The following is a 27,161-nucleotide window of genomic DNA, read 5'->3' on the forward strand; positions in this document are numbered from 1 at the left end:
ACCACTGGCTTTGCTCTTGCAATAACGCAGACTAACCATTTTTACCTCCTTTTTATTTGATTCTTTACACCCACTCTTTTTCTTCTAATATCTAACACTCTAAATTATCCTCTACATAATTGTTTCTGTTACTCCATTTCTAATAAAGGCATAAATAAATACTTTTCAACTTCTTACGAGGTTGTAATAGAGTAATTAAGTTCTTTACTTCTATTTTTTTTTCTTTGCTAAACCTCTTACTGTACTCAAATGCTTTTACATCCTGCCGTAGGTTTAAAGTACATGTTTTTCTATTTTATTTTGTATGTTATTTTTCTTTATATTTTTTGGTACATTTTTGTTTATTTTTACTTAAGTAGTATTGTAGCGAAGCTTTTCTCCCCGGGCTTCCACTGAAAATGGACATGTATCCAGTTGGACTAGCCCGGTAAACAAATGTAAAATAAATAAATAAATATATATATATATAGTATTTGTTGTGTTGTTACTTTTCACACATATACACATTCATGCTTAATTTTTACAGAAAAACAGCCCTCTCTCTTGTCACTGTTTCATACCTTGTGGCATATCAGCCAACAAGCACCCCCTCCAGGCACTCATTGTTTCTGTAGTGATTATTGTTTTTATGAGGCCGTGTTGCTAGCTTGGCATGCAGGCATACCATGCACTCACACACACACCCACACACACACCTATGGCCAATTTACACTGTACAGTCCACCTGTAGTATATCTTTGGAATGTGAGAGGAAACCGGAGCACCCGGAAGAAACGCATGTGAACGCAGGGAGGACATGCAGACTCTGCACAGAAGGCACCCCAGCTGAGAATCGAACCAAAGAACCTTTTGTTGTGGGGTGACAATGCCAAATGCTGCACCACTGTGCCACCCACAGAAAAACAGCTACTTGTAAAAATTAAAGTGTGTATGTTTGTAAAAAGTAAAGGCACAAGAAATATATCTATATGTATATGAATATATATATATATATCTATATGTATATGTCTATATATATAGCCGAGTGTAGCCTCCCGGACATCTCAAATGCGCAGGTGAAAGCTGCTCTCTCTAAAGCTAAAAACACAGCATCAATGGGACCGGATGGTGTCCCCGGCTGTGTGCTACACGAGCTAAATGAGGAATTAAACCCGCACATAAGGCAGCTGTTTAATCTCAGCCTTACCACAGGATACGTGCCCAAGGAGTGGCGTACGGCAACTGTGGTCCCACTCCACAAAGGTGGCGCCTCTACGGACCCTGGTAATTACCGCCCCATAAGCTTAACAAGTCTAGTCTGCAAAGCTATGGAGAGGATCATAATGGAGCTCATAAACAAAGATATAGGGACTTGCAGACATTGGACCCGACCCAGTTTGGCTTTGTCAAGGGAAGATCATGCCTTTTGAACTTGGTCGACTTCTTGAAATAGTCACCAAGGCCATTGATGAGGAAAGGCAGTCCATACAGCCTACCTTGACCTTGCAAAGGCTTTCGACACAATACCCCACTCGGGTATTGTAGAAAAACTTACCAGCTTAAATGTAAACCCATATGTCACAAGATGGGTTGCAAACTGGCTTAAGGACAGAACCCACAGGGTTAGAGTTGCTGGCGCTGTGTCAGACTCCAAGCCGGTCACAAGTGGTGTCCCACAGGGCTCGGTCCTTGGCCCCTATTGTTTGGCATCTACTTCTCAGAAGTACAGGCCAACATGGGAGGACTTTGGCTGACAAAGTTTGCCGATGACTGCAAACTGGGCGCCATAGTGGAAAGTGCATCGGACACTGATATCCTTCAGAAGGGACTCACGGAAACAGATAGCTGGTGCCAGAGCCATGGCCTGAAGTTAAACGCCAAAATGTATAGTCATACCCTTCGGGAAAAACAAGGTAACCCCAAGCTACCATATAGGTGGCAATCCACTAAGCACAGAAGAGGTTATCAGGGACCTGGGGACCCAGGTTGACAGTGGCCTTTCTTTGACACTCACATTGCTAAAGTGGTTAGAAAGACCTTCTACATTGCCCACCTGATCATGAAGGGATTCACATCCAGATCTAGTGAGGTCATTGTTCCCCTGTACTCTTCACTTATCAGACCAATGATCGAGTACAATGCCCCATTCGGGATGTATCTCACCCGACATCTGCAGCAATTGGAGAGACCCCAAAAGTTCCTCACCAAAAGGATAAAGGACTCCAAAATCTGTCATATGCTGCCAGATTGAAGAAACTCCAGCTCTATTCAGTCGCATACCGTCTGCTCAGAGGTGACATGTGCCTGACATACAAGGCCATGTCCAACCCGGAATTAATGGACATGCTCCACCTCAAAAATCCAAATCCACCAAAACCACTAGAGCAAGTGACTTAAACCTTAGCACGGATATAAATAGGACGTGCTGGAGGGATAGATTTATCACTCAGAGACTCCCTATGCTGTGGAATAAAATCCCGGTCCATGTGAGGCAGAGCACCTCGCTGACTCTGTTCAAGAGAAATCTAGACCTGTGGATGGGAGATCGTAGGTTTACCCGGGAATCATCTCTGGGTCACTGCTGGACAGAGGCACAACAAACTAATGGGCACAGTATTTTTCATATAAGGGGTGGCGTAAGCCACAATAATTTGGGCTAGGCTTATAAATGCCTTAGGGCAGATAGCCTAGTATAAACCTATGAACCTATGAACCTATATATATATATATATATATATATATATATATATATATATATATATGTATATGAATATATATATATATATATATATATATATATATATATATATATATGTATATGTCTATATATATATATATATATATATCTATATGTATATGTCTATATATATATATATATATATATATATCTATATGTATATGAATATATACATATATATCTATATGTATATGTCTATATATATATATATCTATATGTATATGTGTGTGTATATATATCTATATATATATATCTATATATATGTATATGTCTATATATATCTATATATATATATATATATATATATATATATGTATATGTCTATATATATCTATATGTCTATATAGATTCACTTCATAACACTGAAAACTCAAAACACTGAAAATGAGAACATTTCATAATATAGAAGACCAAAACACTGAAAGTTAAAAATACTGAAAACTCAAAACACTGAAACTCAAAACACTGAAAACACATACCATACATATACTGAGTTTACACTTAGTGTAGTGAAGTGCAATCTTGGAGTTGATATATATATATATATATATATATATATATATATATATATATATATATATATATATATATATGTATATATAAAATAGTAGGGGGTGTGGAGGGTACAGCCCCCCACATGGTGAGTGCAGGGGGCTTGCCCCCCTGCTTACACTTGGTGGAAAGTGCTATGATTTATGTTGTTTAAACTCAGTATATGTATGATATGTGTTTTTAGTGTTTTGAGTTTTCAAGATTTTGAAGTTTCAGTGTTTTGAGCTTTCAGTGTTATGAAGTGAATCCATCTCTCTCTCTCTCTCTGTATATATATATATATATATATATATATATATATATATATAGGTTTACTATCACATAGTTGATCGCACTGTGTGCGATCAACGTATGTGCGTAAATCAGGTAGCAGAACCATTAGTGCGAGTACTACATTGTCGAACCTTACAATAGCGAACAGCCGCTATAGCAAGGTTTGACAGAGTAGTGCAGATCGCACTATAGTGGGGATTGGGAAATGTACCCTCTCCTCAGTGTAGTGCGATCTCAGAGTTTGTATATATAAGTAGGGGGTTACATAGGGGGTGCAGGGGGCTTGCCCTCCTGCAAAACATGTTAGAATATGTTTAGCAGCTATGAGCATTTCAGTGAAGTTGAAATGTTTGACATTCATCTTCAATGAAATGCTCAGTTCGGCATTTACTGTGGTCAGTGTTGTGATTTCTGAACATTTTCTTCGGATATCTGCACTTTCAGCCACAGTAGTGTCGAACATGTGACAGTAAACTATATATATATATATATATATATATATATATATATATATATATATATATATATATATACACCACACACACAGATATATATATATAAATTTATATATAGAGAGAGAAGTGAGAGATACACACACACGTCATGTTGAAAACAGTCATCCTTATTTGCAATGCTCTGCTTAAATGTTTTAAAACACTTTATCATAATAGATGTGATCCTGAGTGAGGTACAAAACCCTGGATATGGTGGATAAGAAAAAAAACAGCCTTTTGTTCCTAACAATCTGATGTGTTTAACTTAACTAGATTTAAATGCAACACAGACAAATATGGAACATGGAGAAAAATGCTGGTAAAATATGAAACATGAATTGGATAATAAAAAGAAAAACGGTGAACCTGCTGTGTGTACATCTTCAAAGAAAATAAAGTATTTTAGTGCAAATGAAGCAGAAAAAGACAGGCAGTAATAACCTCTGTTTTGATTTTAATAAACATTTCAGTTTTTTCAGAAGATCAACAAAAAGCATCACTTATTATACATACCTATACCTTAGCCATATCCAGTAAAAGAAGCCTGCCAAGCTACAAAATGCTACTTTTTTAGAAATACCTTTGTGATTTTAGCTCTATTTCTGCAGTGCATGGAGCAATCCAGTTCAAATACTATAAACATGGGGAGGCAATAGTTTCTTATTTAGTACATGAATAGCAAACAAGACGTTATTTACTAGTTATTCTTGCAGGTGTATAGTTTGAGTGACATCTGTCGCTCCAATGTTAGTTTTTTTTAGTATGAGGGAAATGGATTTTAAGTACAAACGTTACCTGCGATGACTCGTAGGTAATTGTTTTTGTTTCCGTTTGAACTACAGGTACTTCCTTTGTTATTTCTCTCCTCTCTCCTTGAATGATACTTCCAAAGCTTATTGGTTCTGTTTTCACAACAGGTGGCTGCTTGATCACAAAAATACAGAAAAGGGTAATTAAATGATGATTAAGTCTGTTTTCTTCAGGCAGATTTACACGAGGCAATAAGACATTGCATGTTAGCATGGTAAAATGCATTAGAAATGACAAAAAAACTATGAAATATACTAGTCAGATAATAAATAGGCAAAGCATTCAAAATGGGCAGTGCTTCTTCAGATAACAGAACCTTCCATCATGGAAACAAAGAAGCACAAACCTATGAAAAATAATGAAACTGCATTAGAACAATGTAAAATTACGCTCTCATTTCTGAGTTCAGCTAAAGTACACTTGCTACAATGGCAGTATTTCTAGTGGGAACTCATATAAGAAATGACACATAAATAAAAATAAAGGGCCTAGTGGTCTTGCAACGCATAAGGGGGGTGTCAGGGAATGCATGATGTCCAGATGGGAAATAACACTAGAAGTTAAAATCTATATAAAGGTCGAGACCATTACTTTAAAATGCTAACTAGGTTTACTTAGTTCCCCTATTTACTCTCCAGCAGTCACTAAGACAATGCTGGCATGTAGTGTGTGTGTGTGTGTGTGTGTGTGTGTGTGTGTGTGTGTGTGTGTGTGTGTATGTATCCCTATATCTATATGTTATGTATGTATGTCTAGCTATGTGTGTGTGTATGTATACACAACACACACACACACACACACACACACACAGATGCATGTACATATATATATATATATATATATATATATATATATATATATATATTTATATTTATATATACATGGATCTATTTCATATCATTGTATTGCAAATCAGTGAACCACAGAATGTAGAGACTGGAATGCCGAACTTGCTAATCAGTGAAACGTCACAATGCCAAACGTTCAGAACACAGAAAGACTACTACACATGCTCCAACCTAAACACTTAAACGTTAAAAAAAAATACACCACTAAACGGACTACTATACACTTCACAATGTTTTTTGCAGGGGGCTGTTCCTTTTTGCACTTCCATGTCCCGAAACTTACATATACCAACACTGAGATCACACTACAGTGGGGAAAAGGCTAAATGTCCTGATCCACACTGTACAGTGATCTCCACCAACAATCCTTGCAACAGGTAAATTATCATCAAAACTTAAAACCTTTAATTTACCTGTTCTCTTAGCTCTGAGTGAATTTACACAGGCAGTTAGGCCATTGCCAGTGCATGCGTAGTAGGATTTCATTGTTCTCAACTTTCGGCATTGTGACATTTCTCTGATTAGAAAGTTTGGTGTTTTGGTCTCAATGTTCTGTAGTTCGCTGATTTGGTATATGATGATATAAAGGGGATATATATATATATATATATATATATATATATATATATATATATAAAAAATTACAGATATATATATATAAATATATAGGTTCACAGGTGTACACTAGGCTAATGACCATTGCGGCCTTAATAAGCCTAACCATACAAATCATATGTATCCCATGAGTTACTTGTGCCTTAGAAGTTATTTTAAGGGGTGCATGTTAGTTATGTCCTGATTTAATGGCTACCTCTGTCCATCAGGGACATAGGTGTCAGACCAGGAGTGAATTTCCAATTTCCCATCTACTGGTGCAGGTTGCAGTTGAATAGAGTTATGCAAGGACTCCACTTTACATGGATGGGAAGCCTATTCTAGGGAATGGGGATTATCTGAAATACATACCTTTTCCTCCAATGTGTCCTATTTAAGTTGAAAACAAAGTTTAAATACTTAGATTTAATAGTTCTGGTGCTGGGTGGCCATGGTGGTACAGCAGTTAGCATTGCCACCTCACAGCAAGAGGTTCTCTGGTTCAATCCTTGGCTGGGGTGTCTTCTGTGCAGAGTCTGCATGTCCTCCCTGTGGTCGCGTGGGTTTCCTCTGGGTGCTCCGATTTCCTCCCACATCTCAAAGACATGCTGTAGGTGGACTGGATGCTACAAATTGGCCCTAGTCGTAAATGTGTGCGTATGTGCCTTCTGTGGAAGGTTGGGCGCCGGGCTGGCAACTCAACACCATAAAACTCCACTGCCAGTCATGAGCAGACAGGTGATCTGCTGTGGCGACCCCTAACTGGGAAAAGCCGAAAGAAGAAGTAGTAGTTCTGGTGCTGTTCATTTTGTGGATATGCAAACGGTCCATAAGAGTGGGATCCAAATCCCCGATCTCTGCTTAATATACAAAGCTATGTCAAACCCAGAGCTGTTGGACATGCTCCACTTAAAGAAATCCCAACCCCTCCGAGCTACACGCTCTAGGGACCTAAACCTTGTCACCACAATAAACAGAACATGCTGGAGGGATAGATTTCTGTCCCAGAGACTTCCCATACTCTGGAACAAACTACCTATATATATCAAACAAAGCTCCTCATTAGCACTCTTCAAGAAAAATCTTGATGACTGGATGGGAAATAGGAAATTCATCCCAGGGATCACTTCTGTGGCTCTGCTCGACAGGGGCACAGGAAAATAACTTTCTTGGGTGGCGAAAGCCAGGGTACCTTTTTGGCTAGGCTTATATAGACCCTAGGGCCAATAGCCTAGTGCCTACCTATGAACCTATGAACCAAAGATGCCTTGTATCATCATCATCATCAAGTGCCACAATCCTGCCTTCTTTGACACTCAAACCTGACTGTTGCAGGTCTTCTCTCACACAATCCATTCACCTCTTTGTTAGACACCCTTGTTTCCTCTTATCTTCTTTCTGTCTGTCCCAAATCTTCACCAGGTTGTCTTCTGCTCTTCTGCACATGTGCCCAAACCATTGTAATCTGTTCTCTTTGACCGTTTTTGCAATTTGAGCTACTTTAGCTTCTGCTCTTATGTCCTCATTTCTTTGTCTGTCCCACAGTGTGTATCCTACCACCACTATCCTTCTCAGGCACTTCATTTCCATCACCTCTAGCTTTCTCATTTGCTCTGCCTTTACTGCCCAGGTTTCTGTTACTATACAGTACTACTGGTCACACCACTGTCTTGTATACCTTACTTTTCAGATTCTTTGGCATTCTTCTGTCATATACTACACCTGGCACTCTATGCCAGTTGACAGTAGCCCCTCTGATTCTAGCTTTGACCTCTTCATTCAGACTTCCCTTCTCCACAGCTACCCCTCCCAGATACTTAAAGTTAACCTGTTCCACAATTTTCTCTTGTATCTCAGTTCTCAGCTTCTTCTAATTTCCCCAGTTTGCTGCCATTACCACCGTCTTATCTGTGCTTGGTTTCATCCCATGTGCCTTCAGTTTTGCATTCCGTTGCGCTATACTTTGCTGGAGTTCTTGCTCAGTGTCTGCCTGTAATGCCACATCATCTGCAAACAGTAACTTTGTTGATCTGTTCCCTCCAACCTGTTTGATAATGTAGCCCATCACCAGTTTGAACAGCAGTGGCCTCAGAACTGAACCCTGGTGCACATCCACTCTTACCGGGATCTGTGAGATTGAACACTGTTCGTACTTGAGTCATTGAATACTTGTACATAGCCTGCACTAATTCTACCAATGTTTCTGAGACTTTGAACCATCACAGTACTGCACAAATCTGCTTTCTTGGGACCTTGTCAAATGTTTCCTCTAAGTCTAGGGATGCTCAGTTGGACTCTTTCCTCATCTTCAGCTTCTTTTTAACTATCTGTCTCACTGCAAACATCGGGTCAGTTGTGCTGCATCCTGATCTGAATCTGAACTGCTCATCTCCCATCTTACTTTCTACTACTCTGCATATCTGTTACCAATCATCCTCTCCAGAACTTTCATGCAATGTGACAGGAGTTTGATGCCTCTGTACTGCCCACAGTTGTGGATGTCCCCTTTGTTCTTGTACATTGGCATGAGTATGCTTATTCTCCAGTCACCTGGGATATGCCTCTCTCTCTTCACTAATATGAGCACCCTCAGGAGTCATTTCTCCCCTGTCTCTCCCAGCATCTGTATCACATCTGTTGTGACCTCATCTGAGCCTGCTGTGACCTCATCTGAGCCTGCTGTGACCTCATCTGAGCCTGCTCCTTTCCTTGACTTCACTTTCCTTAGTGCTGTTCTTACTTCCTCTAGGGTGGGCTCCTCCCCTTCTCTCATTGTTAGCTATGTCCAGGGCAGTACAACTTCTGTGGGGTTTTACTCATTCAGAAGCTGCTGGAGGTACTCCTTCCATCTGCCTTTGATGTCCTGTTGCCTGGTGAGTAAGTTGTTGCTGGCATCCTTTATGAAGGGGTTCTGGCTATCTTCTTTATCTTTCTGTCCTTGTCTTGCAACCTGATAATAACTTCTTTGTGCCACCTACTGAGTCACTTTCCAGAAGTTGGTAGAGTGACTCTGATGCCCTGTTCTTTGCTATTGTAACTCCTTTATTAGCTAAAATGTATTCCTTCATAGCCTGGTCCATCTTTTTCTATCTCCCACTTTTTCCTGCACTCCTTTCTTTTGATGACTTCCTGGACCTCTGCATTCCACCACCAGCTTTCCTTATGTACTTTACGTCTTAGCTACATGTCTGTTCTGTAGTCCTCACACATGCTATTTTGAGACGCTGCCATTTTTCTACAACTCCACCTATTTCCTCCTCTTCTTGGACTGCTAGAGGCTTGAGTAATTCCTTGAGCTGTTGTGCTTTCTCTCCAGTCAACTTCCAGATCTTCAGACTGGTCTCTGTCAACCTTAGGACCTTCTCTGACCATTGCTTGCAGCTGACTGTGGCAACCAGTGATTTATGGTGTGGGCTGTAACACTGGGCATGACTTTGCAATCCCTGATTCTACCCCAGTGCCCTTTCCTTACTAGGAAGAAGTCTACCTGAGTTGCATGTTGGCCACTCTTGTATGTGATCTTGTGACTATCTCTCTTTCTGAACCATGTGTTGGCTACTATCAAGCCATGAATGAATGGCCTCTCCTTTATTCCTGTTGCCTCACCCATGTGGACCCTGGTAGTCCTCATATCCTGTTCTATCTGTCTTGATATGTGAATTTAAGTCACCCATTGTCAACACTAATTCATGTTGTCCTGCTTTATCTAGTAGGTCCTGCAACTGCTGTATGAATACACTCTTTTCCTCACTATAACAACCTTGCTATGGGCCGTAGGCTGAGATTATGAATACTGCCCTATGTCTGATTGCCATGAGTATGTCATTAATTCTGATGATATCCCTTACTGCCTTCTGAAGCCTCTCTCTCATAATTCCCACACCATTTCTAGCCTGTCCCCCTCCTGAGTAATAGAGTCTGGATCCAAAGCCAAGTGTCTTTGCTGCACTGCCCTTCCATCTTGTCTCGACTACACAGGATGTCCAGCCTCCTCTGGACCATCACATAATCCACTTCCAAGCTGCGTCCTGTCAGTGAACCTTTACTGAGTGCAGCGATTCTTAGTTCATGTTTGGCAGGTTGATTGGTTTTGTGTCCAGTTTTCACTCAACAGAGCTATCCCAAGTAACCCAGGCTAGTCAACTGAACACCTGTCGGCCAGTTAACTTATTGACCCAGGGCTGCTGGGCTTTATGGCTGGCACACATTGGCCAATAAGGGCACATACAGCCCTCCCACCATTAGCATGGGTCTCTGGCATAGGTCAGAGTAGGCTGGGTCCTCAACCTACTTACCATCGGCAAATATTCATGCCCATTTGGCAACATCAGTTAACATGACCAAAACACCTAGAGTCATAATTTACACTGTTGAGTGGTTAGCCCTCTCACTGTGCACAGTCAATGATCTGTGTTCTCCCATGTTGAGCATACTGCCCATCACAGTAGATGTCCAAAGTGGTTGGTCTGTACAACTCTTCTCCATAGAGGGCACCATGTAGAGACTTTGCTGCTGCCCACAGCTGCATTCCTTGGTGAGTTTGCGATGGAAACACTCAGCATGTTTTTCAGAGGTGGGAAGAACTCCACAGAGATACAGGGAGCACATGAAAACTGCAAACAGGCATTGGACGGAGGTTAGGACTGAACCATGCACATTGTGCAAGGGAGGTGAAGACCTTAACTATAATGCCAACTGGTCTCTTGGATGCCTTTGATAAAAAGCAGAAATCTCTTCTCAGGAGTCTGTAGAAGATAGAGTATAGTGATAGAGCTTTGACGCAATTTGCAAAGAACATTGTGTTTATACCCTGTATCCTTTCTGTGAGTTATCTCTGTGGACAGTCCGGTTGATGTAAGTTCCTGGACAGGTACATACAGAAAGGGGTGCTATACTCAATCATGGATCTGATGATGGCTGAGTACAGTGCCATGATGACTTCCATGGACCTAGATGCCATACCCATACTTAGAAGTTGAGTGATACAGAATGATTTTCTTACAACCACAAACACATGTTGGTTGAAAGCCAAGTCACTATCTACATGAGTCCTTGAATTCCTCACTGACGTGTCTAATTTTTGGGGTGTTTAATCAATAAGGTAATTTCTGTGGGTGGCCGACTTCCCCAAAGGTACTATTATGCATTTCTTGGCATTGGGTTTTAAGCAGTGGCTTTGGCACCAGTCATTTGTCTGGGTTAGACCTTCCTGTAGGATGTTAGTATCTTGAGGGTTTCTATGATTACTCCCAACTAACAATCGTCTGCAAACTTGATAAGCCAGAGGCCCTTGACATTGGCTTTGACTTCTGAAAAATAGATGCCAAAGAGGAGTGGAACCTGCAAAGAGCCCTGAGGAACTCCACTAGTGACCAGCCTCCCTATGAAGGTGGTCTGTCCAATCCTAACTTCATGGGTCCTATCTGTGAGCTAGCTGGTTATTGAGTGAGTCACACAGGGGTTTATGCCTAATTCATTGAGTCTCTTTACAACACCCAAGTGGGGTATTGTAGCAGTTGCCTTGCTGACCTTCTCAAAGACGTCTACCAAGTTCAGTAGACATGACCTGACTTTGACCAAACCAAAATGATCTACATTGACTGACTGAAGGTTTTCTAAGCCATCGTTAATCATTTCCATGATAATTATTTTCATAGCTTTGCATATGACACTAGTCAGATCAAGGAGTCTGTAGTTCCTGGGATCTGCTGATGGTCTACCCGTATTCAAAGGGATGACCATTGCAGTCTTCCATTCTCATGGCAAAAAAAAACTGTGTGGAGGCATTGGCTGAATGATGATCCCAGCAGCCCTGACAGGTCATATTTCCGGCTATTTAGGAGGCATCCTGAGATATTATTGGGGCCCACTGAAGCTGTACTTTTGGCCTTAGAGCATGCATCTAAGATCTGCTTCTTATTAATAGTTGAAGGGATTATGTTAGATGCTATTTCCTTGGGGTGACAGGGGGTTAAGGTTGGAGATGAATTTGTCAGCCAGGAGATTTGATATAAATCCCAGTTCACTTGACACCATTTATCAACAGTTTGGCACACTGTTGTGTGCTGCCTTTCAGGTTTTGAACATAACTAAAGAAGACCTTACAGTTGTCCTTGGCCTGGAACATTATCTTTTCCTCAGAATTTGCTTTGTTGGACTTAATTAGTCCTCTTTGTTTATGTTTTACTTGAAGTTTTGCTGCCACTATTTTACCGCTATCCATCCATATGCAAGGTTACAATATTAATACTGTAATACGGTAACTTATGGCACTACAGTAACCTGTGTTTGGTGTGTCCATAGTTCTGTGCAGAGTTTGCATGCATTATATGTTTTTTTTATGTCAGTGGCTTAAGTTGTATCTTATATCCAAAGACACCGGGGTAGGCAAACTGGTAATTTTAATATGGTCTGAGGTGTGTGGTGTGTGTGAAAATGTGACTCAGGTGAGACAGGTAATACTATTATTTTTATATGATTTAGATTATTTTTATATGATTTAGATTATTTTTTTATATGATTTAGATTATTTTTATATGATTTAGATTATTTTTATATGATTTAGATATTGGTAGGTATAATTTTCAAGCATAAAGATAACGTGCCAGTGGGGACATTCCGCTTTACTGGTACTCATGGACAAATTACTCCCATTATTAATGCCTGAGAAACAGGAAACTTGTTTTGTGTTTTAAGATGAAACATCAGCTGTTTGAGGGAGGAATAACTGAGCTTTGATTTGCACAAAATGTAAAATATTTCTATGTACAATACTACAGCACCTCATAAACCCTTCCAAGCTGCTGTGCATTGGGATGTTTTTTTCATTTGGCAGAATAAACTAAACCTCCCCAAACCCCAAAGGACTTGTAGTTGTCAGAATGATTACATTTAGCTCATAAGTAAGCAGATCAGCAGTCTTCACTTGGGCCAAATAATGAAGATGTGAGGAGTTCTGACTAGGGTGTAACAATGAAATGCTGTGTTAAGACAGCACCTGGGGCAGTAGAACAGACTGCTAATGTACCAAGAACAGAAAGAACAGCATTCTGAGCTACCGAAAATGAGGTCTCTATGAAATAATCAATATTAGTCTGGCTTTACCCATCTGTACTAGAACAACCACTTTCTACTCTTCCAGAACGAAGGGAGGAAGGGTTTAGTGCCTCAAGCCTCCAGACAGCACACTCTACTAGAGCAGTTTAGAAGAATTATGTCATGTTCAATGATGTCATGTTCTGAATATTCTAACATCCTAATGCAAAGTATGATGTCATGTTCTGAATACATTCTAACATACTAATGTGAGTATGATGTCATGTTCTGAATACATTCTAACATACTAATGCAAAGTATGATGTCATGTTCTGAATACATTCTAACATACTAATGTGAGTATGATGTCATGCTCTGAATACATTCTAACATACTAATGCAAAGTATGATATCATGTTCTGAATACATTCTAACATTCTAATGCAATGTATGATGTCATGTTCTGAGTACATTCTAACATACTAATGCAAAGTATGATGTCATGTTCTGAACACATTCCAACATACTAATGCAAAGTATGATGTCATGTTCTGAACACATTCTAACACACTAAAGCAAAGTATGATGTCATGTTATGAAGATAATCTAGCATAACAGTACAGAGACATTGTGTCATGTTCCAAATGAAACAGATCTGTTTATAGGGTTCCACATTGGTAGCTGAAGTCAAGAAAAAATTGAGGCTCTTAACTTGGTCTCATGCAACATTAAGGTACTTCACCTCTGTATAGTATTTATTTATTATGTTTGGTTAGCGGGACGGTCTGAATGGGCCGTGGAAGAAAAGTCTTTTCAGTGTCAGTCCAAGTATAACAGCTCCATAATATCACACATTACAATAAAAAGAAAAAATGTTGCCAAGAGTTCTGTACATAGCTAGAAACCTTGACAAAGAATTACACCTTCATTAAGAAATTGTTTGTGTCTTTCGGCTTTTCCCGGTTAGGGGTCGCCACAGCAGAACTCCGGTCCGCTAATGATTGGCAGTTGATTTTTATTTACTGGCTTGCCAGGCCTGACGCACAACCTTCAATGAAGGTACGCCCAGTCACATGTCTCCACACAGAAGACGCTCTAGCTGAGAATCGAACCGGACAGCGTCTTACTGTGAGGCGACAACGCTACCACAGCACCACCACCGCGGGTATACCTTCATTAAGAAATATTGCCCTAAAAAAAGTTAGATTTTGTGTAAAATAATACAAGCAGAGAGAGTATGAAAGAAAAACTGAACAGAAAAACCAAATTAAACACCAAATAATGTCACTGTAATTATTTTGAGCATTCATGCACAGCAACTTTCTCAGCCAAATAATACCACTGCGATTATTCAAAGCATTGATGCATAGTAACCTTCTCAGCCAAATAATGCCACTGCGATTATTCTGAGTCTTCATGCACAGCAACTCTCTTAGTCAAACAAGAGGAAGAACCTGTTTGGAGCATGAAGAAGTATTAACTGCCTACTGAAAATATCACAATAGCTCCAAGAAAGTCTACTCTCTGGTACTAAGTGGCCATAATCCTAGTAGTGGTAACTGTTGCAGCAGTCTTTTATGAACCAAGGTGTGAACATTAGCAGGTACATTGCGTACAAGGTTAATAAATCCAAAATGAAATCCAAATACAGGAACTGGCAGCTAAATGCCTCAGGTAATGCTACTAAGAATTAATGAAAGGAAGGAATTGTGATTATTGATATATTATAGGTTTTGGTTAAAAAATGGTCAATTTCTATCAAACTAAATTAATATATGCTACATGGAAGTCCTGGTCCATTCTACAAGCCTGAAACAAGCATTACATTGATGTCCATCAGTCCACTGACAGGGATTTGGCAAAACTAATGGCCTACATGCAAGATACCATTTGCAGCTTATTGTTTGAAAGTGCAAAAGTAACGACTGTTTTAAAAAACGTTTTATTAACTTTTTATGAAATGGTGACGGACAAGTTGGGAGGAAACACAAGAGAATGTAGAATGGAAGGAAAAATGAAAGCTAAAACACCTCTAGCAACCTCTAGCATTAGGTTCATAGGTTCATACTAGGCTATCTGCCCTAGGGCATTTATAAGCCTAGCCAAAGTGTGATTGGCTTTCACCACCCATTTTAAATTAATTTTGCTATGCCCTTTTTCGAACTTAGTATACTGTGACTCTGTCTAACAGTGACACAGAAGTGATACCCGGGGTAAACCTACGATCTCCCATCCACTCATCAAGATTCCTCTTGAAGAGGGTCAATGAGGGACTCTGCCTAACCTGGACTGGGATTTTATTTCAGAGTGAAGGGAGCCTCAGGGTTATGAATCTGTCCCTCCAGCATGTCCTATTTATTTCAGTGCTGAGGTTCAAGTCTCTCAAGTGCGTAGCTCGATGGGATTTGGATTTTCTGAGGTGCAGCATGTCCATTAATTCCGGGTTGGACATGGCTTTATACGTCAGGCACAAATCACCTCTGAGCAGGCGGTATGCCACTGAGTAGAGCTGGAGTTTCTTTAACCAGGCAGCATATGGCATCTGTTTGAGCACTTTGATCCTCTTGGTGAGGTACTTTTGGGGTCTTTCCAGTTGCTGCAGGTGTCTGGTAAGGTACATCCCAAAAGGAGCATTGTACTCAATTATGGGCCTGATGAGTAAAGAGGCACGATGACCTCCCCTGATCTAGATGTGAATCCCTTCATGATTAGGTGGGCTATATAAAATGTTTTTCTAACCACTTTGGCCACGTGGTTGTCAAATGAGAGATTGCTATCAACATGGGTCCCCAGGTCCCTAATTACTTCTTCCATACTTAATGGATTACCACGTATGTGGTAATTTGTGGGCACTTTGTTTTTGTCAAAGGGGATGACTATACACTTTTTGGCATTTAGCTTGAGGCCATGGCACTGGCACCAGTTGTCTGTTTCTATTAGGCCCTTTTGGAGGATGCTTGTGTCAGCTGGAGAGTCGATTATGGCACCCAGTTTGCAGTCATCTGCGAACTTGGTCAGCCACAGTCCTTCCGTGTTGGCCTGTACCTCCAAGAAATATATACCGAACAAGAGAGGTCCCAGGACTGAGCCTTGTGGGACACCACTTGTAACTGGTTTGGAGTCTGACATGGCTACAGCAATTCTAACCATGTGGGTTCTGTCTTTGAGCCAATTTGCAACCCATCTAGTGACATAGGGGTTTATATTTTAAGCTGGTGATAATGCTTATCTATAATGCCCGAGTGGGGTATTGTATTGAAGGCTTTTGCGAGGTCCAGGTAGGATCTGTGGACCACCTTCCCCTCGTCAATGGCCTTGGTGACTATTTCAAAAAAATCGACCAGGTTTAAGAGGCAGGATCTGCCCTTAACAAAGCCAAACTGGGTAGGATCCAGTGTCTGTAGGTCCCCAATATCTTTATTTATAAGGTCCATGACGATCCTTTCCAAGCTTTGCAGACCAAGCTAGTCAGGCTTATGGGGCAATAGTTTCCAGGATCTGTTGAGGCACCACCTTTGTGGAGAGGGACCACTGTTGCTGTACGCCACTCTGGGAACATATCCTGTAGTAAGTCTGAGACTGAACAGTAGTTTTATGTTTGGGTTTAGTTCTTCTTGGAGTTCATGTAGAATGCAGCCCGGGACACCGTCTGGTCCCATTGATGCTGTGTTTTTTGCTTTAGAGAAACTTGTTATAAATCTAAAGCCGATCACTGAAGATATACATACTGAACAGAAAGCATAGCACCATCACTGTCTATACAAAAGGACTAGAATTTACAAAGCTGTGGACTAGAAAAATGTGGCAAATCACTGTGTGAGGAAAACAAGTTGGTCTAATGAGAAACAGGAAGGAGGAGGAGGACAAAGTGTGGTTTATCTCCTCACAGATGTGCTACCCCCTCATTTTAGAAAGTACATCACAGGAAGTAATGGTGTGGTGTATCTACTCACAGATGCGCTACCCCCTCATCATTTTAAAAAGTACACCACAGCAAGTAATGGTGTGTTGTATCTCCTCATAGATGTGCTAACCCCCCTCATTTTAGAAAGTACACCACAGCAAGTAATGGTGTGGTGTATCTCCTCACAGGTGTGCTACCCCGTCCTCATTTTAGAAAGAACACTACAGCAAGTAATGGTGTGGTGTATCTACTCACAGATGCGCTACCCCTCCTAATTTTAGAAAGTACACCACAACAAGTAATGGTGCGGTGTATCTCCTCACAAATGTGCTACCCTCCATGATTTTATAAAGTACATCACAGCAAGTAATGGTGTGGTGTATCTCCTCACAGATGTGCTACCCCCTCCTCATTTTAGAAAGTACACCACAGCAAGTAATGGTGTGGTGTATCTCCTCACAGATGTGCTACCCCCTCCTCATTTTAGAAAGTACACCACAGCAAGTAATGGTGTGGTGTATCTACTCACAGATGTGCTACCCACTCCTCAATTTAGAAAGGACACCACAGCAAGTAATGGTGTGGTGTATCTCCTCACAGATGTGCTACCCCTCCTCATTTTAGAAAGTACACCACAGCAAGTAATGGTGTGGTGTATCTACTCACAGATGTGCTACGCACTCCTCACTTTAGAAAGGCCACTACAGCAAGTAATGGTATGGTGTATCTCCTCACAGATGTGCTACCCCTCCTCATTTTAGAAAGTACACCACAGCAAGTAATGGTGTGGTGTATCTCCTCACAGATGTGCTACACCCTGCTCATTTTAGAAAGTACACCACAGCAAGTAATGGTGTGGAGTATCTCCTCACAGATGTGCTACCCCTCCTCATTTTAGAAAGTACACCACAGCAAGTAATGGTGTGGTTTATCTCCTCACAGATGTGCTACCCCCTCCTCATTTTAGAAAGTACACCACAGCAAGTAATGGTGTGGTGTATCTACTCACAGATGTGCTACCCCCTCCTCATTTTAGAAAGTACACCACAGCAAGTAATGGTGTGGTGTATCTCCTCACAGATGTGCTACCCCTCCTCATTTTAGAAAGTACACCACAGCAAGTAATGGTGTGGTGTATCTCCTCACAGATGTGCTACCCCCCTCATTTTAGAAAGTACACCACAGCAAGTAATGGTGTGGTGTATCTCCTCACAGATGTGCTACCCCCTCCTCATTTTAGAAAGTACACCACAGCAAGTAATGGTGTGGTGTATCTTCTCACAGATGTGCTACCCCATCCTCATTTCAGAAAGTACACCACAGCAAGTAATGGTGTGGTGTCCCCATCCTCATTTCAGAAAGTACACCACAGCAAGTAATGGTGTGGTGTATCTCCTCACAGATGTGCTACCCCCCTCATTTTAGAAAGTACATCACAGCAAGTAATGGTGTGGTGTATCTCCTCACAGACATGCTACCCCCTCCTCATTTTAGAAAGTACACCACAGCAAGTAATGGTGTGGTGTATCTACCCACAGATGTGCTACCCACTCCTAAATTTAGAAAGGACACCACAGCAAGTAATGGTGTGGTGTATCTCCTCACAGATGTGCTACCCCCTCCTCATTTTAGAAAGTACACCACAGCAAGTAATGGCGTGGTGTATCTACTCACAGATGTGCTACCCACTCCTCACTTTAGAAAGGACACTACAGCAAGTAATGGTATGGTGTACCTCCTCACAGATGTGCTACCCCCTCCTCATTTTAGAAAGTACACCACAGCAAGTAATGGTGTGGTGTATCTCCTCACAGATGTGCTACACCCTGCTCATTTTAGAAAGTACACCACAGCAAGTAATGGTGTGGAGTATCTCCTCACAGATGTGCTACCCCCTCCTCATTTTAGAAAGTACACCACGGCAAGTAATGGTGTGGTTTATCTCCTCACAGATGTGCTACCCCCTCCTCATTTTAGAAAGTACACCACAGCAAGTAATGGTGTGGTGTATCTCCTCACAGATGTGCTACCCCTCCTAATCTTTGAAAGTACACCACAGCAAGTAATGATGTGGTGTATCTCCTCACAGATGTGCTACCCCCTCCTCATTTTAGAAAGTACACCACAGCAAGTAATGGTGTGGTGTATCTTCTCACAAATGTGCTACCCCATCCTCATTTCAGAAAGTACACCACAGCAAGTAATGGTGTGGTGTATCTCCTCACAGATGTGCTACACCCCTCATTTTAGAAAGTACACCACAGCAAGTAATGGTGTGGTGTATCTCCTCACAGATGTGCTACCCCCTCCTCATTTTAGAAAGTACACCACAGCAAGTAATGGTGTGGTGTATCTCCTCACAGATGTGCTACCCCCTCCTCATTTTTGAAAGTGCACCACAGCAAGTAATGGTGTGGTGTATCTCCTCACAGATGTACTACCCCATCCTCATTTTAGAAAGTACACCACAGCAAGTAATGGTGTGGTGTATCTCCTCACAGATGTGCTACCCCCTCATTTTAGAAAGTACACCACAGCAAGTAATGGTGTGGTGTATCTCCTCACAGATGTGCTACCCCCTCCTCATTTTAGAAAGTACACCACAGCAAGTAATGGTGTGGTGTATCTACTCACAGATGTGCTACCCACTCCTAAATTTAGAAAGGACACCACAGCAAGTAATGGTGTGGTGTATCTCCTCACAGATGTGCTACCCCCTCCTCATTTTAGAAAGTACACCACAGCAAGTAATGGTGTGGTGTATCTCCTCACAGATGTGCTACCCCCTCCTCATTTTAGAAAGTACACCACAGCAAGTAATGGTGTGGTGTATCTCCTCACAGATGTGCTACACCCTGCTCATTTTAGAAAGTACACCACAGCAAGTAATGGTGTGGAGTATCTCCTCACAGATGTGCTACCCCCTCCTCATTTTAGAAAGTACACCACGGCAAGTAATGGTGTGGTTTATCTCCTCACAGATGTGCTACCCCTCCTCATTTTAGAAAGTACACCACAGCAAGTAATGGTGTGGTTTATCTCCTCACAGATGTGCTACCCCCTCCTAATTTTTGAAAGTACACCACAGCAAGTAATGATGTGGTGTATCTCCTCACAGATGTGCTACCCCCTCCTCATTTTTGAAAGTGCACCACAGCAAGTAAAGGTGTGGTGTATCTCCTCACAGATGTACTACCCCATCCTCATTTTAGAAAGTAAACCACAGCAAGTAATGGTGTGGTGTATCTCCTCACAGCAGTGCTACCTGTCCTCATTTCAAAAAGTACACCACAGCAAGTAATGGTGTGGTGTATCTACTCACAGAAGTGCTACCCCATCCTCATTTCAGAAAGTACACCACAGCAAGTAATGGTGTGGTGTATTTCCTCACAGATGTGCTACCCCCCTCATTTTAGAAAGTACACCACAGCAAGTAATGGTGTGGTGTATCTCCTCACAGATCTGCTACCCCCTCCTCATTTTAGAAAGTACACCACAGCAAGTAATGGTGTGGTGTATCTCCTCACAAATGTGCTACCCACTCTTATTTTAGAAAGTGCACCACAGCAAGTAATGGTGTGGTGTATCTCCTCACAGATGTGCTACCCCCTCCTCATTTTAGAAAGTACACCACAGCAAGTAATGGTGTGGTGTATCTCCTCACAGATGTGCTACCCCCTCCTCATTTTAGAAAGTACACCACAGCAAGTAATGGTGTGGTGTATCTCCTCACAGATGTGCAACACCCTCATCATTTTAGAAAGTATACCACAGCAGGTAATGGTGTGGTGTATCTCCTCAAAGATGTGCTACCCCCTCCATATTTTAGAAGTACACCACATCAAGAAATGGTGTGGTGTATCTCCTAACAGATGTCCTATCCCATTCTCATTTTAGAAAGTACACCACAGCAAGTAATGGTGTGGTGTATTTAGTCACAGATGAGCTACCCACTCCTCAATTTAGAAAGTACACCACAGCAAGTAATGGTGTGGTGTATCTCCTCACAGATGTGCTACCCCCTCCTCATTTTAGAAAGTACACCACAGCAAGTAATGGTGTGGTGTATCTCCTCACAGATGTGCTACCCCTCCTCATTTTAGAAAGTACACCACAGCAAGTAATGGTGTGGTGTATCTCCTCACAGATGTGCTACCCCCTCCTCATTTTAGAAAGTGTTCCACAGCAAGTAATGGTGTGGTGTATCTCCTCACAGATGTGCTACCCCCTCCTCATTTTAGAAAGTACACCACAGCAAATAATGGTGTGCTGTATCTTCTCACAGATGCGCTACCCCCTCTTCATTTTAGAAAGTACACCACAGGAAATGATGGTGTGGTTTACCTACTCACAGATGTGCTTCCCCCTCCTCATTTTAGAAAGTACACTACAGTAAATAATGGTGTGGTTTATCTCCTCACAAATGTGCCACCCCCTCCTCATTTTTGAAAGTACACCACAGCAAGTAATGGTGTGGTGTATCTCCTCACAGACATGCTACCCCCTCCTCATTTTAGAACGTACACCACAGCAAGTAATGGTGTGGTGTATCTACTCACAGATGTGCTACCCCCTCCTCATTTTAAACAGTACACCACAGCAAGTAATGGCGTGGTGTATCTACTCACAGATGTGCTACCCACTCCTCAAGTTTAGAAAGGACACCACAGCAAGTAATGGTATGGTGTATCTCCTCACAGATGTGCTACCCCCCTCATTTTAGAAAGTACACCACAGCAAGTAATGGTGTGGTGTATCTCCTCACAGATGTGCTACCCCCTCCTCATTTTAGAAAGTACACCACAGCAAGTAATGATGTGGTGTATCTCCTCACAGATATGCTACCCCCTCCTCATTTTTGAAAGTGCACCACAGCAAGTAAACGTGTTGTGTATCTCCTCACAGATGTACTACCCAATCCTCATTTTAGAAAGTAAACCACAGCAAGTTATGGTGTGGTGTATCTCCTCAGAAAAGTGCTACCTGTCCTAATTTCAGAAAGTACACAACAGCAAGTAATGGTGTGGTGTATCTCCTCACAGATGTGCTACCCACCCTCATTTTAGAAAGTACACCACAGCAAGTAATGGTGTGGTGTATCTCCTCACAGATGTGCTACCCACCCTCATTTTAGAAAGTACACCACAGCAAGTAATGGTGTGGTGTATCTCCTCACAGATGTGCTACCCCCTTCTCATTTTAGAAAGTACACCACAACAAGTAATGGTGTGGTGTATCTCCTCACAGATGTGCTACCCCCTCCTCATTTTTGAAAGTGCACCACAGCAAGTAATGGTGCGGTGTATCTCCTCACAGATGTGCTACCCCTCCTCATTTTAGAAAGTACACCACAGCAAGTAATGGTGTGGTGTATCTCCTCACAGATGTGCTACACCCTGCTCATTTTAGAAAGTACACCACAGCAAGTAATGGTGTGGAGTATCTCCTCACAGATGTGCTACCCCCTCCTCATTTTAGAAAGTACACCACAGCAAGTAATGGTGTGGTGTATCTCCTCACAGATGTGCTACCCCCTCCTCATTTTAGAAAGTACACCACAGCAAGTAATGGTGTGGTGTATCTCCTCACAGATGTGCTACCCCCTCCTCATTTTAGAAAGTACACCACAGCAAGTAATGGTGTGGTGTATCTCCTCACAGATGTGCTACCCCTCCTCATTTTAGAAAGTACACCACAGCAAGTAATGGTGTGGTGTATCTCCTCACAGATGTGCTACCCTCCTCATTTTAGAAAGTACACCACAGCAAGTAATGGTGTGGTGTATCTTCTCACAGATGTGCTACCCCCTCCTCATTTTAGAAAGTACACCACAGCAAATGATGGTGTGGTTTACCTACTCACAGATGTGCTACCCCCTCCTCATTTTAGAAAGTACACTACAGTAAATAATGGTGTGGTTTATCTCCTCACAAATGTGCTACCCCCTCCTCATTTTTGAAAGTACACCACAGCAAGTAATGGTGTGGTGAATCTCCTCACAGACATGCTACCCCCTCCTCATTTTAGAAAGTACACCACAGCAAGTAATGGTGTGGTGTATCTACTCACAGATGTGCTACCCACTCCTCATTTTAGAAAGTACACCACAGCAAGTAATGGTGTGGTGTATCTCCTCACAGATGTGCTACCCCCTCCTCATTTTAGAAAGTACACCACAGCAAGTAATGGTGTGGTGTATCTCCTCACAGATGTGCTACCCACTCCTCATTTTAGAAAGTACACCACAGCAAGTAATGGTGTGGTGTATCTCCTCACAGATGTGCTACCCCCCTCATTTTAGAAAGTACACCACAGCAAGTAATGGTGTGGTGTATCTCCTCACAGATGTGCTACCCCCTCCTCATTTTAGAAAGTACACCACAGCAAGTAATGGTGTGGTGTATCTCCTCACAGATGTGCTACCCCCTCCTCATTTTAGAAAGTACACCACAGCAAGTAATGGTGTGGTGTATCTCCTCACAGATGTGCTACCCCCCTCATTTTAGAAAGTACACCACAGCAAGTAATGGTGTGGTGTATCTCCTCACAGATGTGCTACCCCTCCTCATTTTAGAAAGTACACCACAGCAAGTAATGGTGTGGTGTATCTCCTCACAGATGTGCTACCCCCTCCTCATTTTAGAAAGTACACCACAGCAAGTAATGGTGTGGTGTATCTCCTCACAGATGTGCTACCCCTCCTCATTTTAGAAAGTACACCACAGCAAGTAATGGTGTGGTGTATCTCCTCACAGATGTGCTACCCCCTCCTCATTTTAGAAAGTACACCACAGCAAGTAATGGTGTGGTGTATCTCCTCACAGATGTGCTACCCCCTCCTCATTTTAGAAAGTACACCACAGCAAGTAATGGTGTGGTGTATCTCCTCACAGATGTGCTACCCCCTCCTCATTTTAGAAAGTACACCACAGCAAGTAATGGTGTGGTGTATCTCCTCACAGATGTGCTACCCCTCCTCATTTTAGAAAGTACACCACAGCAAGTAATGGTGTGGTGTATCTCCTCACAGATGTGCTACCCCCTCCTCATTTTTGAAAGTGCACCACAGCAAGTAATGGTGCGGTGTATCTCCTCACAGATGTACTACCCCATCCTCATTTTAGAAAGTAAACCACAGCAAGTAATGGTGTGGTGTATCTCCTCACAGATGTGCTTCCTGCCTCATTTCAGAAAGTACACCACAGCAAGTAATGGTGTGGTGTATCTTCTCACAGATGTGCTACCCCATCCTCATTTCAGAAAGTACACCACAGCAAGTAATGGTGTGGTGTATCTCCTCACAGATGTGCTACCCCCTCATTTTAGAAAGTACACCACAGCAAGTAATGGTGTGGTGTATCTCCTCACAGATGTGCTACCCCCTCCTCATTTTAGAAAGTACACCACAGCAAGTAATGGTGTGGTGTATCTCCTCACAAATGTGCTACCCACCCTCATTTTAGAAAGTACACCACAGCAAGTAATGGTGTGGTGTATCTCCTCACAGATGTGCTACCCCCTCCTCATTTTAGAAAGTACACCACAGCAAGTAATGGTGTGGTGTATCTCCTCACAGATGTGCTACCCCCTCCACATTTTTGAAAGTGCACCACAGCAAGTAATGGTGTGGTGGATCTCCTCACAGATGTACTACCCCATCCTCATTTTAGAAAGTAAACCACAGCAAGTAATGGTGTGGTGTATCTCCTCACAGATGTGCTACCCCCTCCTCATTTCAGAAAGTACACCACAGCAAGTAATGGTGTGGTGTATCTTCTCACAAATGTGCTACCCCATCCTCATTTCAGAAAGTACACCACAGCAAGTAATGGTGTGGTGTATCTCCTCACAGATGTGCTACCCCCCTCATTTTAGAAAGTACACCACAGCAAGTAATGGTGTGGTGTATCTCCTCACAGATCTGCTACCCCCTCCTCATTTTAGAAAGTACACCACAGCAAGTAATGGTGTGGTATATCTCCTCACAGATCTGCTATCCACCCTCATTTTAGAAAGTACACCACAGCAAGTAATGGTGTGCTGTATCTCCTCACAGATGTGCTACCACTCCTCATTTTAGAAAGTACACCACAGCAAGTAATGGTGTGGTGTATCTCCTCACAGATGTGCTACCCCCTCCTCATTTTAGAAAGTACACCACAGCAAGTAATGGTGTGGTGTATCTCCTCACAGATGTGCTACCCCCCTCATTTTAGAAAGTACACCACAGCAAGTAATGGTGTGGTGTATCTCCTCACAGATCTGCTACCCCCTCCTCATTTTAGAAAGTACACCACAGCAAGTAATGGTGTGCTGTATCTCCTCACAGATGTGCCACCCACTCCTCATTTTAGAAAGTACACCACAGCAAATAATGGTTTGGTGCATCTCCTCACAGATGTGCTACCCCCTCATCATTTTAGAAAGTACACCACAGCAAGTAATGGTGTGGTGTATCTCCTCACAGATGTGCCACCCACTCCTCATTTTAGAAAGTACACCACAGCAAATAATGGTTTGGTGCATCTCCTCACAGATGTGCTACCCCCTCCTCATTTTAGAAAGTACACCACAGCAAGTAATGGTGTGGTGTATCTCCTCACAGATGTGCTACCCCCTCCTCATTTTAGAAAGTACACCACAGCAAGTAATGGTGTGGTGTATCTCCTCACAGATGTGCTACCCCCTCCTCATTTTAGAAAGTACACCACAGCAAGTAATGGTGTGGTGTATCTCCTCACAGATGTGCTACCCCCTCCTCATTTTAGAAAGTACACCACAGCAAGTAATGGTGTGGTGTATCTCCTCACAGATGTGCTACCCCCTCCTCATTTCTGAAAGTACACCACAGCAAGTAATGATGTGGTGTATCTCCTCACACATGTGCTACACCCTCCTCATTTTTGAAAGTGCACCAGAGCAAGTAAAGGTGTGGTGTATCTCCTCACAGATGTACTACCCCATCCTCATTTTAGAAAGTATGCCACAGCAAGTAATGGTGTGGTGTATCTACTCACAGAAGTGCTACCCCATCCTCATTTCAGAAAGTACACCACAGCAAGTAATGGTGTGGTGTATCTCCTCACAGATGTGCTACCCACCTCATTTTAGAAAGTACACCACAGCAAGTAATGGTGTGGTGTATCTCCTCACAGATGTGCTACCCCCTCCTCATTTTAGAAAGTACACCACAGCAAGTAATGGTGTGGTGTATCTCCTCACAGATGTGCTACCCACCCTCATTTTAGAAAGTACACCACAGCAAGTAATGGTATGCTGTATCTCCTCACAGATGTGCCACCCACTCCTCATTTTAGAAAGTACACCACAGCAAATAATGGTTTGGTGCATCTCCTCACAGATGTGCTACCCCTCCTCATTTTAGAAAGTACACCACAGCAAGTAATGGTGTGGTGTATCTCCTCACAGATGTGCTACCCCATCCTCATTTTAGAAAGTACACCACAGCAAGTAATGGTGTGGTGTATCTCCTCACAGATGTGCTACCCCCTCCTCATTTTAGAAAGTACACCACAGCAAGTAATGGTGTGGTGTATCTCCTCACAGATGTGCTACCCCCCCATTTTAGAAAGTACACCACAGCAAGTAATGGTGTGGTGTATCTCCTCAAAGATGTGCTACTCCCCATTTTATAAAGTACACCACAGCAAGTAATGGTGTGGAGTATCTACTCACAGATGTACTTCCCCTCCTCATTTTAGAAAGTAAATTACAGCAAGTAATGGTGTGGTGTATCTCCTCACAGATGTGCTACCCCATCCTCATTTTAGAGAGTACACCACAGCAAGTAATAGTGTGGAGTATCTCCTCACAGATGTGCTACCCCTCCTCATTTTAGAAAGTACACCACAGCAAGTAATGGTGTGGTGTATCTCCTCACAGATGTGCTACCCCCTCCTCATTTTAGAAAAAAG

General features: G+C 42.1%; 1 protein-coding gene across 1 annotated transcript in view; it reads right to left on the reverse strand.

The window, feature by feature from the left end:
- Window positions 1-27,161, reverse strand: part of EPB41L3 (erythrocyte membrane protein band 4.1 like 3) — a gene marked incomplete in the record, with an annotated part of 1,523,429 nt that overhangs the window by 172,555 nt on the left and 1,323,713 nt on the right. The window contains 1 exon segment of the mRNA XM_044066506.1: window positions 4,831-4,959. Within this exon segment, the coding sequence (XP_043922441.1) occupies window positions 4,831-4,959 (129 nt within the window).

Source organism: Protopterus annectens, chromosome 3.part1 (genome assembly GCF_019279795.1).
Source record: "Protopterus annectens isolate FY-2018-M chromosome 3.part1, PAN1.0, whole genome shotgun sequence".
Classification (NCBI taxonomy): Eukaryota; Metazoa; Chordata; order Ceratodontiformes; family Protopteridae; genus Protopterus; species Protopterus annectens.